The sequence below is a fragment of the Oryctolagus cuniculus genome, chromosome 19, assembly GCF_051225735.1.
Source record: "Oryctolagus cuniculus isolate XC-2025 breed Fujian yellow rabbit chromosome 19, ASM5122573v1, whole genome shotgun sequence".
Classification (NCBI taxonomy): domain Eukaryota; kingdom Metazoa; phylum Chordata; class Mammalia; order Lagomorpha; family Leporidae; genus Oryctolagus; species Oryctolagus cuniculus.
Genome location: NC_142885.1, coordinates 62,656,222 through 62,671,853, shown reverse-complemented (window position 1 = coordinate 62,671,853; position 15,632 = coordinate 62,656,222). Strand labels below are relative to the sequence as shown.

Below are 15,632 nucleotides of genomic sequence, written 5' to 3'. Positions count from 1 at the left end.
CCCCGAACCCAGTGCAATGCAAGTGACAAGAGGAGGAGCCGGCCGCAGACAGAGGGGAGACCGAGGCAGGGGCTGGCGTGACATCTCCCTAGCCAAGGGCCATGAAGCCAGGGAACCATGGCCCCTGGAGCTGTGGGGTGTGCGGGTGCTGCCCGCAAAGTGGTCTGGACTCGGCCCCCAGCGGGTAAGGCAGTGACTTCCCATCAGGCGCAGGATCCGGTGGGCTGGGGCAGCCCCCGAGGGCAGGCCTATCCTGGTTGGTCCAGGAGCCCAGAGCTGAGCCTCATTAGGGGCCCAGGGCCTGCGGGGGTCAAGGCGGGCGGGCGGGCACAGGCTTCTTACCATGCACCTGCAGCTCGGCGGCCAGGCGGGCCTCGCCCGGGAAGCCGGCCCGCAGCAGGGTCTCGCTGTTGTGCCGGCTCCGGCCGGAGAGCTGCAGGCGCCCGTCGTGGGAACTGCCACTCACAGAGAGGTTGAGAGACGCGGGCCCCATGGCGAGGCACCCGGAATGCTCGAAGCCAGAGCCGCCGTCGCGAAGGTCCACGGAGATCTGCAGCAAACCCAAGGAGTCTGAGGCCATCGCGGGCCGAGAAGCGGGCCCCGCCGCCCTAGCGCTGCTCCCAGGCTGAGGTGGGGGCTCCGAGCCCCTCGGAAGGAGGTGTGAGGAGACAGGTGACTGTGGCTAAACACACACACACCCAGGGGCCCGTGGATTCCACCAGGAGAAACCCTTAAGGAGGTGGGGTCGGCACAGGGCGGGGGCAGGGGCACAGTAGGGTGAGCGTGGCTGGGGAGGAGGTGCCCTGGAGGTTGGCAAACCACAGCCGTGGGCCAGCAGGGCCTGGCAGCTCTTTCTCTAAATAAAGCTTTATTGAGACACAAGCCCACTCACAGGGCCTGGGCGGGACCCCCACTTTGAGCTTGCGGGGCTCCCTGCTGGGGGCTCCCTGCCAGGCTCCCTGCTGGGGGCTCCCACAGACCTTGCGCTCAGGCCAGGATGGGCATCACAGAACCAGAAACCCCTCCGTCCTCCTCCCCCAGGCAGCCCTCAGGGCTACGCTCACCAGGCACCTGCCACACCCAGGCTGGGCTAGCACCCAGCTACCCGTCAGGTGGCACCACCCAGGCCCTGGCCCCCGCACAGTTCACCCCAGCACGGGGTGCGGGAGGCACCAGACCAGGCTGGAGTGCGGGGGGCTGGGGCCGTGCTGCGGATCTGGCTGTGTGTTCGTTTCCCCAGCAATGCCAGGGCCTTGGTCGGGGAGCACCCGGAGCCACCCAAGCCTCCTGGTCCACCCGCGCCAGCTGCTCCATGCAGAGCAGGTCCAGGACAGGCGTCTACCTGAGCTGCAGGGGGCGCCCAGCTCACCATCAGGCTGGGCGGGGCCCACTGGGAGCCAGGAGCCCAAGCCATGCACCAGGGCCAGCGGGGGAGAGGGAGGCTCTGGGGAGGGGACTGCGGGCATCTGCCTGGCCTAGAGCTTAGCCCAGGCCATGCTGCAGGCTGCCCCTGCTGGTCAGGCTGTGCAGCCCCACAGACGACCACACCCTCGCCGCCCCGCCCTCAAGAGACCCCCATACCTCGAGGGGCTGCCCGGCAACAGCCCCGTGGCACAGCCCCCACAGCCTGGTGGGCACGGCCTCTCCGCTGCAGCTGACCTGCGGAGACCAGCGGGGTGGGGAGGGGCTGCCTCTTCCCCCCTCCCCCCTCCCTCACGGAGCTGCCCGTCACTGCCCTGGCTCCGCCCCTCCCTCTAGGGAGGCTTTTCCTGAGGTATCCCACGGGAGGCTGGGAAAGAGGACGTGACCGTCCCAAGGCAAACACGATCCAGGCTGACACAGTGGCCTAGCTTCAGCCCCAGCCCTGGTCACCACGTCCCACACATTCTAGAAGGTTCAGCCTTCTAGGAAGGCAGGAGGGGAGAGACTGAGTGCCTGGCCTCTGGTGGTCCCCATCTGGCGGCAGCCCCTTCCATACAGGTACTCCTGGCTGACTCTGCACACCCCCACTCCCCCCGCCCATCCACGCAGGTACTCCCGGCTGACCCACCTGCACCCCTCCCCCTCCACGCAGGTACTCCCGGCTGACCCACCTGCACCCTCTCCATGTAGGTACTCCCGGCCAACTCACCTGCAGCCGGGCAGGCAGGGCGCCCAGCAGCCCGCAGAGGCCCCGGTGCAGCCTGAGGGCCAGTCCCTGACTGCCATTCTCCATCGTCCTCTCCAGGGCCGCGTGAAGTTGCTTGCCATCCAGGTCCACAGCCAGCCCGGCTCCTAGACGGTGTCCCACGCTCTGGGCAGAAGCAGCCAAGCTGTAGGTCTGCTTTGCACCTGCCGCCCTCTGGGGGGAGCCAGGCCCAGCCCCTTCCTCACCCACCTGGAAGTGACCGTGGCCATCCACAGAGAAGGAGAGGCCCCAGCGCCGGGGACCTGGGGAGCCAGAGGCGGGCTCCTCGGGATCCAAACCGGCATCTGGCCGACCCCGCGGGCTCCGGAGTGCCAGGTGCACAGAGCCGTTGCAAGCCACGTGAGTGAGCGACAGAAGCAGCCCAGCCTCCGAGGGGTGTCCTGGGGGCAGGACGGCCGGCAAGGGTCAGGCAGAAGCCAGCACGGTCCAGACCAAGCCACCCACTGTGCCTAGAAGGAGCCAGAGACCCCAAGGCAGGCCCCCGGGCCCCACTACCCCCAGACACACAGGCCGTGTCTTCCTTGATCTTTATTGAGCCGGGTGCGGGAGTTCAGAGCACCGGCTGTTTGCACCTCGACCTGCTCCCCCACCACGCGGGGAGCAGCCCTGTGTCCTGTGGACCCCTGACCTGCCGTTGCCTCTCGGGGACAAGAGGATGGAGGCGCTGGGGGCAGCCGCAGAGCAGGGCAGGGACCTGGGGCTGAGGGGCCCCCTCACCCCCAAGCCCCAACCCCAGCATCTCGAGTCTGGGGGACGGAGGCGGGCACCTGTGTCTCTCAGCGTGCTCACGTTGTATCTCAGGCCACGCCCAGGGCCCCAGGTACAGGCCCCACCCACGGCCAGGCGGACCCTGTCGGCTCGGACGCTGGCCTGGCCCCGGAGGCCCTCGGTCTGGGCCCGCAGCCGCCCTCTCAGCCGGACCTCTCCTGGCCAGGCCTGGCTGCTGTTCTGGCTGAAGACGCAGGCGACGCTGTGCACACTGGCGCTGTTCCCTGCCGTGCCACGCTTGTCCCGCAGCAGGAAGCTCAACGCAGCCGAGTCGGCAGTGACCGCGATGCTACCTGCGCACGGGAGGGAAGCGACAATCAGACAACGACCCAAGGGGCTGGGGAGGAAGGGAAAGAACCCTAGGTGGGAAGCGGCTAGATCCTCGATGTCCGGACCCCAGCCCGTGCAGGAAACGGCGTATTTGTGCGATGGATCCGATTATGCCACTCCCTCCCAGGATGCTCTGAGGACCAGGGAGCTCACAGAACACGGAGTCAGGGGAGGCAGTGGCCCGAACAGGCCTGTGCGGACACCAGCACTCCAGTCCTGCAGGCTGGAGCCATGGGCCGGCCGTGATGGGACGGCCCCATTGTACAGACAGCAAAACTGAGACCTGGGAGGCCCTGAGGACTCCAATCCGGAATTTAGGGATGGAAGCGTTGCCCTGGGGTCTGTTTGCCTCCTCAAAAGCAGCCTGCAGGCCAGTGTGCCTTCCATGTGGCCAGGTTCCGCTCAGAATCAGAGCCCACGTTCCTGCTCTTGTCAGACTGTTGCGGTCACGCAAGCCCCTGGGTTCTCTCTGGGCTCTGAAGGGGTCCAGGTGGGCTCACCTACACCTCCCCCTCTGCCATTCAAGATTTGACTCAGAGTCGCCACCTCCAGGAAGCCCTCCTCAGCCCACGCACCCTCCAGGCTGAGCTGCACACCCTTGCTCTGTGCTTCTCGCCACGTAACTCGTGTTCAACTCTATCACAGGGTGAGAGCGCCTGGGGCCGGCGCTGTGGTGAGCTGGCAAAGCTGCCTGTGCGTGCCAGCATCCCACAGGGGCACCAGTTCGAGTCCCGGCTGCTCCTCTTATGATCCAGCTCTCTGCTGTGGCCTGGGAAAGCAGCGGAAGATGGCCCAAGTCCTTGGGCCCCTGCACCGGCATGGGAGACCCAGAAGGCTCCTGGCTCCAGATCAGCTCAGCTCTGGCCTTTGTGGCCATTTGAGGATTGAACCAGCAGGTGGAAGATCTCTCTCCCTCTCTCTCTGTAACTCTGACTTTGAAATAAATAAACAAATCTTAAAAAAAAACAAACAAACAGTATTTTATTACAAAATTTGGTGTGGCTAGGACCTAACCAATAATGAGCTAGGATGATCAGTCATTGTCAATGTCACTCCAAGAGTCACACAGCCCAGAGGGTGAAGGAGACAGCAGCCTGTAGCCCCCAGGTCTGAGACGCAGCCCCCGGCAGGGGCCCAGCTCAAGGGTGGACGTCGCGGCTCAGCTGCCACTTGCGGCGCCACCGTCCCCTGTGTGAGTGCCATGGAGGTCCCAGCTGCTCCGCTTCTGGTCCAGTCCCCGCTAACGTACCCGGGAAAGCAGTGGAGGACGGACCCAGTGCTTGGGCCCCTGCCCCCGACGCGGGAGACCCGGATGGAGTTTCTGGCTCCTGGCTTTGGCGTGGCTGTTGTCTGCAGCCACTTGGGGAGTGAATTAGGGGATGGAAGATGCTTCTCCCTCCATCTCTCTCTGTTGCTCTGCCTTTCCAATAAATAAATAAACCTTTTTTAAAACAATCATTTTTTAAAAATTAACTCAACAGTTAAACACTAAACATACAAGCAAGATATAAAACCTCCAGAACAAAAAATAGGAGGATCTCTGTGACCTGGGGAAATGCAAAGATTCTTAGACAGGATACAGAAAACAACAACCATAACAACAACAACAAAAAAAACCAAAGTCAGTCTTCATCAGAATTAAAACTAATGTTCAGCCGTAACTTCGGGGGTGAACCAACGGAAGGAAGACCTTTCTCTCTCTCTCTCTCTCACTGTCTAACTCTGCCTGTCAAAAAAAAAAAACAAAAAACAAAAAACAAACAAAAAAAAAAACAACAAAAAACTAATTTATGAAAGGATAAATAAAAGCAAGCCATCAAGTGTGGGGAAATATTTACAAAACACGGATCTATCAGAAGACGCACATCTAGGAGCCGGTGCTGTGGTACAGTGGGTAGGGCCACCGTCTGCAGTGCCAGCATCCCACATGGGGGGCAGTTCGAGTCCCGGCTGCTGCACTTCCGATGCAGCTCTCAGCTATGGCCTGGGAGAGCAGGAGAAGATGGCCCAAGTCCTTGGGCCCCTGCACCCGCCTGGGAGACCCAGAAGAAGCTCCTGGCTCCAGATCGGCACAGGTTTGGCCATTGCAGCCAACTGGGGAGTGAACCAACGGAAGGAAGACCTCTTTCTCCCTCTAACTCTGCCTTTCAAACAAATAAATAAATCTTAAAAAAAAAAATCAGTTACTCTGAAAAAAAAAAGGGGGGGTATGTATCCAGAATAGTCTACAATTCAGTAATGACAAACACCCCAATAAGTGGGCCAAAAAGGCCGACCTGACAGCTCTCAAAGGAAGTGCACATGAAGTGGCTGTTATCACCGGAGCCCAAGCTGAGGCTGCCAGAGAGACGTCACTGGGTCCTCCCAAGACCACCAGTATTTATCTGAGAGGCACAGAGAACCAGAGGCAGGGAGACAGAAGACAGAGACATCTCCCTGTCACTGGTCACTCCTCAAAGGCTCGCAACAGCCAGGGCTGGGCTGCCCAAAGCCAGGAACAGGGACCCCCAGCCAGGTCTCCCACCCGTGAGCCATCTGTCTGCCGCCTCCCCGGGTGTGCGGAAGCTGGAGCGAGCAGCACGCGCTGGGCACCAAACGCAGATCCTCCGGCGTGGGGTGTGGCTGTCCTGGCCAGCACTGGACTGCCGGCTAAACACCTGCCCCCAGGACTACAGATCCTAAAAACAAAAACTCACCCCTGCACACGCCAACGAGGAGGTAGGACAGGCAGGTTCCACAGAGGAACAACAAGAGAAGATACGTCCTCTCTGGGATAAGCTGTGATGTTTTCTGAGAAAAGCCAATGTGCAGTTACCCCAGGATCCTGTTCCCCCAAGAGAAAGGAACGCCCACGTCCAAAAAGGTGTGTGCCAGAATACGTGAAGCCGTTCATCCTCACGCGCCCCGAACTGGAAATGACCCAGGCACCCCGCGACACCTGCAGGCTGTCCCCACAGGAAAACACCACTCGGAAACACACCGAGGCCAGCGCCGCGGCTCACTAGGCTAATCCTCCGCCTAGCGGCGCCGGCACACCGAGTTCTAGTCCCGGTCGGGGCGCCGGATTCTGTCCCGGTTGCCCCTCTTCCAGGCCAGCCCTCTGCTGTGGCCCTGGAGTGCAGTGGAGGATGGCCCAAGTACTTGGGCCCTGCACCCCATGGGAGACCAGGAAAAGCACCTGGCTCCTGCCTTCGGATCAGTGCGGTGCGCTGGCCGCGGTGGCCATTGGAGGGTGAACCAACGGCAAAGGAAGACCTTTCTCTCTGTCTCTCTCTCTCACTGTCCACTCTGCCTGTCCAAAAAAAAAAAAAACTACAAAGGAAACACACCGAACACCGCTCCCCGGAGCAGCGAGCGGTGTGTGTGGGGCACAAGCACCACGCCAGGGAAAGAAGGCACGCCCCGCCCTTCCCCGGCCACCTGTTCTACGACGGAAACACTCCGAGGGGCAGCAGGTGCATGTGCGCCGGGGCAGGGACCACACAGGGAAGCGTGTCACGTCGATGCTCCAGCCTCGTCCGGGGTTTGGGCTGCGTGGGTACATACAGCTGTCCCCGCCAGCGCACACCTGAGACTGCACGTCCCGAGTGTCTGCTTTTAGCAAATCAACGCTGAAATGTTTAGGCATGAAGAACTATCGTGTGTACAACTCAGGAAGGTGCAGTCCCAGAGTAAGACTGTACGTGCTTATACTTCCGTCTAACACAGTTGTGTCTATCATTGATTGTCTGTTACAGAAAGATCCAGTAGAGCGGATGTGAGAGTGAGGATACAGCTCATGCCCAGTGTTAGTCACCGGTCAAGGTAGGCCCAGGGCCTTTGGGGGTCTTGCTACTATTCCTGCACCTTTTCTCTAAGCCTGCAATGAGGTCAAATAGAAAGTGCTAGCAAGCGTTTGCTTGGAAAACACTGCCGCCCACGCCCCCTCCCTAAGAGGGACAGCGTCCATTAGCAGGTTAAAGGCCCTCCTGAGTACTGCATAGGAAATCATCCCAGGGTAGCTAGTGGGAGGGGATTCCCCTCATCAGGGCGCAAAGAGGAGCATCGCCCATGACACAGCAGGGAGGTGGCAGTGGCAGAGAGAAGCTGGGGTTCGACAGCCCCGGCCAGCCTGGGCAGCACCCCTGACCCACGCGGCTCAAACCACCCCCTCCTCACCCTCAGTTCTCTTCCTGTGCACTGCCCAACCACAAGTTCTGCAACTTGGAACCAGTGCTGGCTAGAAATATCCAGCATGGCTGCAGGCTGCACCCTTCAGCTCATTATAATAAAGTTACCATGGCTGACACTCCAACTCCCATGGTGCATCTGGTGCCGTGACACTTCTAAGTGTCATAAGGCGGGGGGGCACAGAAATGGGCCGTACTGAAGCCCACCCACTTTGAACGTTTAATGAAGCCCCGCCCCAAAGTCACCTGCTTTGACTATTCAATGAGGCCCCACCCCAGCCATCACCAGCCCCAGGGAGCAGAAAGGGCAGCCCAAGCCCTGCTGATGCATCTCATTCACTCTGCTTGCCGACGTGTACTCCTTGTCTGCTCTCTCTTTAAATACACCTAGCGTTCCCACTCACCTTTGTCTATGTCACTTCCTTAAATTCTGTCGAGCCAGCAGCAGCCCACCACAGCCCAGACCCCCTCTGTCCACAGCCACATGTGCTCCAGCATGCGACCCTGGACCACAGCTCCAGTGGACGTGGGCAGAATGTAACCTGCCCCGTGGCTCCCCCGTCAGTGCGTGGCCACGGCCACGCCAGCACCCGGGCCTCACCCTCGCGGACTGTCTCCTTCCACTTCAGTGAGCCCTGGAGCCCCAGCAGGTGGGGCCGTGCCGCCCAGCCAGCCCCGGTGCGCTGGGCTTGGCCCCGCAGCGTCAGGACGCGGCCTCCCCGCGGGTCCTCCGATGCCCGGAGCAGCAGCTGCGCCATGTCCTCGTCCAGCAGAGCCCTGGAAAGCAGCCAGATCCTGGGGAGACAAGGGGGCGGGGGTGACAGGCGGCACCATCCCCGAGGGAGTGGGCCAGGCCCGGGGCGGTTCCGGAGCCCACTGTGGAGACCAGGGCCAGGCCCTCTCCACCGGGCCCTCCGCCCTCAGGGAGGCAGTGCAGGGAGGGGGTGAAGGTCACAGCCAGTAACCTAGCTTGAACCCCAGGGGGCCCACTCACTACCTGTGTGGCCCTGGACAAGCACATACCCTCTGTGGGCTTACGATTCTTCTTCAGTATAGTGGGCGACAAAATGGAGACCCCGGCGCTGAGCTGACCCTGGTGTACTAACACGCGTGACAGCTGTCTGTCCGGCCAGGCACTCCCCTCCACACCCTGTTTGTAGTGGGACTTTGCCATTCTCCATTCAACGGTGAGGACCCAGGGCTGGCGCTGTCGTTTAACGGGTGAAGCTGCCATCTGCAGTGCCGGCATCCCATATGGGTACCGCTTCGAGTCCCGGCTGCTCCCCTTCCAATCTGGCTCTCTGCTATGGCCTGGGAAAGCAGCAGGGGATGGAACAAGTACCTGGGCCTCTGCACCCATGTGGGAGACCTGGAAGAAGCTTCTGGCTTCTGGATTTGGCCTGGCCTAGCCCCAGATGTTATGGCCATTTGGGGAGTGAACCCGTGGATGGAAGACCTTTCTGTCTGCCTTTTAAATAAAAAAATAAATATTAAAAAAAAAATAAATAAAAGCAGCAGCTCATTTCCCTGCTGGGGAATCTGTCCTGAGACCACGCAGGGCGAAGCGGCCTGAGCACCCACGGGGGCCCGTGGAGGAGTGCTGGGGCCAGGCAAGGGAGGGGCCAGCACCGGCTTCCCAGCCCACGCCCACCCCCATGCCCGCCTGGGACCAGAGAATGGTCCCAGATGGAGCCGCTCACAGCAGAAACACCGCACAGAGCCCCGGCTGAGGTCCTCACCCCCAGAATCCGGAGCAAACCCAACAGCGGACACATTCATGAGTGTGCTCCAAGTGCACTGCCCAGCCCCTCACCCAAGCCCTGTATCGCCAGCCCAGAGGCAGAGGGAGAGGCCTGTGCCCAAAACTCAGGCAAGCCCGAGGACGGCCTCACCGCCAGGGCGGCCTCGGAATTAAGTGGGCGGTGCCAAAGGAAGGGCTGGCTCCCGGCCAGAGGCTGATCAGTGTTTCTGCAAAGGATGCACAGAGACACCAGCCGAGAAGCCTGCTGTGCCGGGTAAGGGTTTCCCGCCCGCCACGGTGTCTGCCTCTGACCCTGGGGGAGATGCTTCCCCGGGCCAGCACCAGCACCAGACGGCACGAGCAGCCGGGCATGCCAGGGTGTGCGCTCCTTAAGGCGATTCTGCCAGACAGCTGCAGCCGCACGGCCCTGGTGCAGGAGCACAGCCAAATCCCCGCCCCGGCCGCTTCTCCGGGCGGTCAAGCTCCCGGCGGCCTCCAGCAGAAGTAGCTCGTGGCCCGACGCGTGCACAGCCAGGGACACGTTGAGGCTGCGCTCCCTGGGGCGCCCCTGCAAGTAATCCCACTGGTTGGCCTCTGCATTGCTACTAGGAAGCTCAGAGCCAAAAAATCTGCTCAGCTCCAATAAACAACATGGCTTCCACTTTGTTTACTGAAGTCTGATTTATTGTCTTCAACCTTCTCTCTGGTTTCCTCACTTTTTTTTTGAAAGGCAGAGTGGACAGTGAGAGAGAGAGAGACAGAGAGAAAGGTCTTCCTTTGCTGTTGGTTCACCCTCCAATGGCCGCCGCGGCCGGCGCACTGTGGCCGGCACACTGCGCCAATCCGATGGCAGGAGCCAGGTACTTCTCCTGGTCTCCCATGGGGTGCAGGGCCCAAGCACTTGGGCCATCCTCCACTGCACTCCCTGGCCACAGCAGAGAGCTGGCCTGGAAGAGGGGCAACCAGGACAGAATCCGGCGCCCCAACCGGGACTAGAACCTGGTGTGCCGGTGCCGCAAGGCGGAGGATTAGCCTAGTGAGCCGCGGCGCCGGCCACTCACTTTTTTTTTTAATCCAGAACAAGCTATGCACACTACAACCAGTAGGGCGAACACTGGCCCACCACTTGTGCTTGTAAATAAAGTTTTATAGAAACACAGCCATGCTCACTCACATTTATGAATTATCTCTCCGGCGGCTGTGCTACCCTGACAGAGACGCGCAGTCGGCACAGAGACCGCCCGGCCCACAGAGGGGAAAGTGTTTGCCAGCTGGTCCTCTCTGGAATTTTGCCAGCTCCTGACGTAGAGCAAGCTGCCTCACTGCTTCTTCAGCTGGGGATGAGGAAGGGCCAGTGGCCCGGCAGAGGGACAGACAGAGGGACAAGATCGCCTACAGCCGGGGGCCTCGAGTCCATACCAAGAACGGGCTAAAGGCCGGGATGGCAGAAGCCACTTATAACGGGGGGCGTAGGGCTGGGGGGAGTGCAGGGACCCTGGGACACAGCACACACTTGGTCTCTGCCCCCCGCGGCTCACACAGAGCCCCTCCCCTGGCAATTTCCGGTTGACAGGAGCGCCTTTGGTTCCAAGGGGGCGTCCCTTCCAAAGAGACCAGGCCGTGGTCAGACACTCGCAACCTTCAGCCCAGCCCCACCCTCTGAGTGGGTGCTGAAGCCACGGTACAAACCCGCGACTGTCGGGGCCCCGGGAGCTCCGGCAGGGTGCCGATCCCACAAGGGCGGCGCGCCCAGGAAGGCCTGGGAGCTGCCCGTCTCCTCCCCCGGCCACCTCTGCCATCGGCCCTCCCCAAGCTGCACCCCGTGAGAGTGAACGGGTGGGAGGTTCACGCACAGGTGGCAGCCGGGGGCCTGCGTCAGAGCAGGGGTTTGGAGGAGCTACAGCACTGCAGGCCCACGCTGGTGTCCGCCACAGAACACAGAGCTCCTGGGTGCAAAGTGTCCCGCCCCCCTCCGCCGGCCAGCGCGTGTGCAGGACCGACCATCCTATCACACGTGAGGACTACTGTACAGAGCGCTAACGTGTGCAGCGCTGCCCGGGAGGGTACCACCGTATCCAGCGGGTCAGCCCCTACGCCAGGTGTCACTGCGGTCTTTCATCAAGAACGAACACTCTCCCAACAACGAAAATGCAAATAAATAAAAGGTAAAAACGGCAAACACGACACCGCCCCCGAACCTGTCCCTCAACGCCTTACAGGGAGGAAGGCACTGCTGGGTGACCGGGGCTGGGTCCCGGGACGGCCACGCCGCGTGGGCACCGTTACCTTGTGGGGGCGATTCTGCCAGACAGCTGCAGCCGCACGGCCCTGGGCGCTCTGAGCGCCGCCTGGCGCAGGAGCACGGACACGTCCCCGCCCCGGCCGCTTCTCCGGGCGGCCAAGCTCCCGGCGGCCTCCAGCAGAAGTAGCTCGTGGCCGGATGCGTGCACGACCAGGGACACGTTGAGGCTGCGCTCCCTGGGGCGCCCGGCAGCCGCCTGCACCTGCAAGGAGGCACGGCACGGCTCAGGAGCGGGGTGCAGTGGGAAGGGACTCTGGGGGGCCCCCTCTTCCAGGACACACTCCTGGGCCTGCCCTGAACCCCCACCAAGTCTAGCAGAGAGCAAGCAGGAAGAGAAACCAGACAGAGGACAGGCCAGCGACAGCCTCCTGGGCCCCAGGTCTCCGCCCACAGGTGAAGTGGGAGCCTCCATGCCACAAATGGGGAGACCGAGGCGGCCAGGCACACAGCACCTGAGCCACCACACAGGCCTGCCCGGCTCTCAAACTGGCACTGGTGCCAGAAGCCAAGGACCCTCTAGGACAGGAGGCCCCAGCAAAGGCCCCGGTCCCTGCCTCCCTGCTCTGGGCCTCGGTTTCCCCTCCTGCAAGGAAGGTGCTTGTTCAGCCCCCGAGCTCTCACACCAGCCTGCACGTCAGGATTACCCAGAAAGCTTTGAGAGGCACTTCTGCCCCCTTAGGAGACTGCGGGACAGGCACACGTGGGGATTATTCAGCAATGACCTGCGGGGCTGGCGCTGTGGCTTAAGCAGGTTAAACTTCCACCTGCAGTGCGCCGGTTTGAGTCCCAGCTACTCCACTTTTTTTTTTTTTTTTTTAAGATTTTTTTTATTTATTTGAGAGAGTTATAGACAGTGAGAGGGAGAGACAGAGAGAAAGGCTTCCATCTGCTGGTTCACTCCCCAGATGGCCACAAACCGCCAGAGCTGTGCCGATCCGAAGCCAGGAGCTTCCTCCAGGTCTCCCACACAGGTGCAGGGACCCGAGCATTTGGGCCATCTTCTACTGCTTTCCCAGGCCATAGCAGAGAGCTGGATCAGAAGAAGAGCAGCCAGGACTGAAACTGGCACTCATATGGGCTGCTGGCGCCGCAGGTGGAGGATTAACCTACTGCGCCACAGCGCTGGCCCACGTTCCACTTCTGACCCAGCTCCTCACTAATCACCCGGGAAAGCAGTGGAAGATGGCCCAAGCGCTTGGGCCCCCACAGCTGCACAGGAGACCCCGAAGGAGCTCCTGGCTTTGAATTGGTCCAGCTCCAGCCGTTGCAGCCATTTGGGGAGTGAACCAGAGGATGGAAGCCTTCTCTGTCTCTCTCTGTTTGTAACTCTGCCTCTCAAATAAACAAAAAATCTTTAAAAAAAAAAAAAAAAAGAGAGAACTGCCGTCATGACAACAGTTGGCCACGCCCCTCTTCTGCCCACACCACCCCTGGCCCAGTCCCACGCGTGCACCTCCCGCCGCCTGCTCGAGGAAGCAGCAAACATGCAGCCCCATCTCCTGGCCAGCAGAAGGGAGGCTCGGTGAGTGGGGCTAACACAGCCGGGAGCAGGGGCGCTGGGGACTGCACTTGAACTTCTGCGTTTGCAAACATTTCCAGGAATCAGGGCGGCAGAACCCGGGGCCTCCCACCTGCGTCTTTCTCGGCCCTTTATTTCCTCCCGGGGGAAACCCTCGAGGGTCCCCAGCCCACACTCCACACTCTGAAAAACCACAGGCTTTCTCCAACCCCCCAAAACGTGGCTCTCCATCTGCAAGGGGAAGGGGATCCATGCCCCCAGGACTTCCACACCCTTCCCCCCGGGCCAAGAGTTCCTGACCCACAGGGGCTGCCTGGCTCAGCACCCGCCAGTGCGGCCCCGTCCACTGCCTCCCCCCACCCTCCCCGCCCAGCGAGCCGACTGCTAGAGACAGCCCCTTGGCGGCCAGTCACGCCCACCCCCAAGGGAGCACCATGCCGTCCGCACCTCTAAGTCTGCAGGAGCCGCGGGGACCTGGGCACGGCTGAGCTGGAAGACAGCTGTGCAGTGGGAGTCAGACCCGGTCAGCCGGATGGACACCTGCTGCAGTGGGGGTGGGGGAGGAAGGGGCTTCAGCGGGGGTCGGGAGCGAGCTCCTGCTGCTGGGAGGCAGCCGGCTGGGCACTGAGCAGTGACAAGTACCTGGCGTGTGCCCCTATCTCGGTGCCAGAAGCCTCCACCCTCCCGACAGCCTCAGCCCTAAAGCCCAGGCCGCTGCATGGAGGAGGCCCAGACATGGGACTGGGGCAACGCTCGGGGAGCACCCCCAACCACTTCCCCTGACGTCATGGCGCTGGCTCAGGCAGCCACCTGCTTCCGACCTTGACTATGACCCAGACCCCGTGCCACGGCCCTGACAGTGGTTACCGCCTTCGGTGCCACTCGGTCTACCACTCCATGAGCAAACCTGAGGCTCAGGGGTCATGTGACTCACCCAAGGTCCTGCAGCAGCTGAGCCAGGCCCTGAACTTGAACGTACAGGAAGCAAAACATCCAGATAGATGGAAAGCTGCTTAGACAGGAAGGGAGACAGAGTCCCCTCTGCTCCCCCAGTGGCTCGCACAGAGCACGGCACACAGTGAGACGTGTCCCATGCATGGCAGTGGCTCACACAGAGCACAGTGCCAGAGAGATGTGTCCCATGCACAGTGAGTGACAATGGACAAATGAACCTAGGGCGCTGCCACGTAGTCAGCAAACCACACTTCCAGCTGAAACTACATTTCCCAGCTCCCTTTGCAGCTCCGCAGGGCTGTGATGAGCTCTGGCCAGAATGGGGGGCCAGGGTGACAGGTGTCCCTCAAGGGCCAGGTTCCTAAAAACCTCCACTTTCTCTTCTTGCATCTGCCAGTGGGGGCAGGGCCCCAATAGGGGAAGCCCGGATCCCTGCGTGACTGCGTGGAGCAGTGCCACACTGAACCACAGCAGACTTCCACGGAAAAGCCGGCCTTGGCTGGCGACGCCCTGGGCGCATCCTGACTGCCCCCATAAAGGCTGCACTGCCGGCTCTCCAGCGCCCCCCTCGGCCGTCCTGAGCTCAAACCCCTCATCCCTCAGTGAGGGAGCGAGTGCAGCCTCCCGACCTGGGATGCGGCGCTGTGGTTGACAGTAGCTTGTGCTCCGAAGCTGAAGTTGAACGCTCCTGGGGGCCTCCGTCGGTAAACCACGTCCCCATTCAAGCTGAGGGCCCGGGGGAGCTTCGGCTGCAAAGAGACGGATGGCATCACTAACACCCACCCCAGCCAGGCTCTGCTTGGAGGGCACCAGCCGCCACCAGCACGGCCTGGGGACAGGTACCTGGTAGGACTGGGCCACGTCCAAGGCCAGGCTGCGCCGGATTTCCTCATGCTCAGATCCGTCGCGGAGCAAACCCTTCATGTGCAACACGACCTTCCGGTGCACCTGGACGGTGGCCTCGACCTCCTTGTTCTTAGCCTGAGAGAACGAGAGCCAGGGGCACAGAGAGGTCACCTCCCACCCCCACGCGCATGCACAGGCCACCTGAGGATCGCAGCAGTCAGAACGAGGTGAGCCCAGGTGAATGGGGAAAGCCTGGTGTACACACTCTTCCACCCGCAGGGCAGGAAACGGGGCCCTGGGGACCGGGATGGTCCCCTCCAGTGCTCACGGGTGGGGCAAGCCTGGGTGCCTGTGTCTCCTCCCAGGGCACATGTCCATTTTGTTCGCTGCTGTCTTCCTAACACTGTGCTAGGTCCCTGTGCACAGTAGGTGCTCAGTAAATATTTGGATAAAGGCAGAATCCCTGTTGTAGCCTGAGACACCCCCCCCCAGGTCAAAGCCAGGCTGCAGCGCACCAAATGTTTAACTCGAGGTGCAGACCCCCTAAGGGCATCCACGCCCTAACCCCGGATCCTCGGGCCAGTGACCTCCCACAGCACAAGGGACTCTGCAGACCAGATGGGGCTAAGGCCCCTGGGCCCATGAAGGCAGCCTGGGTTATCCAGAGGGCCCCGTGAGCCCACAGGGGTCCTCAGAGGAAGCTGAAGGTCAGGGTCAAGGTCAGAGATCAGAAGATGCTGCTCTGTGGGCCCTGAGGGTGGTGGAGGGGCCAAGGGGTGCCAGCGGCTTCTAGAAGCTGGGAAAGGCGAGGGCAA

General features: G+C 61.5%; 1 protein-coding gene across 1 annotated transcript in view; it reads right to left on the bottom strand.

The window, feature by feature from the left end:
- The window catches only part of APOLTP (apolipoprotein lipid transfer particle homolog), a 101,287-nt gene that overhangs the window by 27,592 nt on the left and 58,063 nt on the right, over positions 1-15,632 (bottom strand). The window contains exons 34-43 of the mRNA XM_089321691.1: positions 14,815-14,952; positions 14,601-14,720; positions 13,465-13,560; positions 11,483-11,700; positions 8,057-8,250; positions 2,956-3,249; positions 2,378-2,568; positions 2,132-2,293; positions 1,582-1,659; positions 343-550 (exon numbers count right to left, since the gene is read on the bottom strand). Coding sequence (XP_089177817.1) covers positions 343-550; positions 1,582-1,659; positions 2,132-2,293; positions 2,378-2,568; positions 2,956-3,249; positions 8,057-8,250; positions 11,483-11,700; positions 13,465-13,560; positions 14,601-14,720; positions 14,815-14,952 — 1,699 coding nt within the window. The remainder of the gene's footprint in view (positions 1-342; positions 551-1,581; positions 1,660-2,131; positions 2,294-2,377; positions 2,569-2,955; positions 3,250-8,056; positions 8,251-11,482; positions 11,701-13,464; positions 13,561-14,600; positions 14,721-14,814; positions 14,953-15,632) is intronic.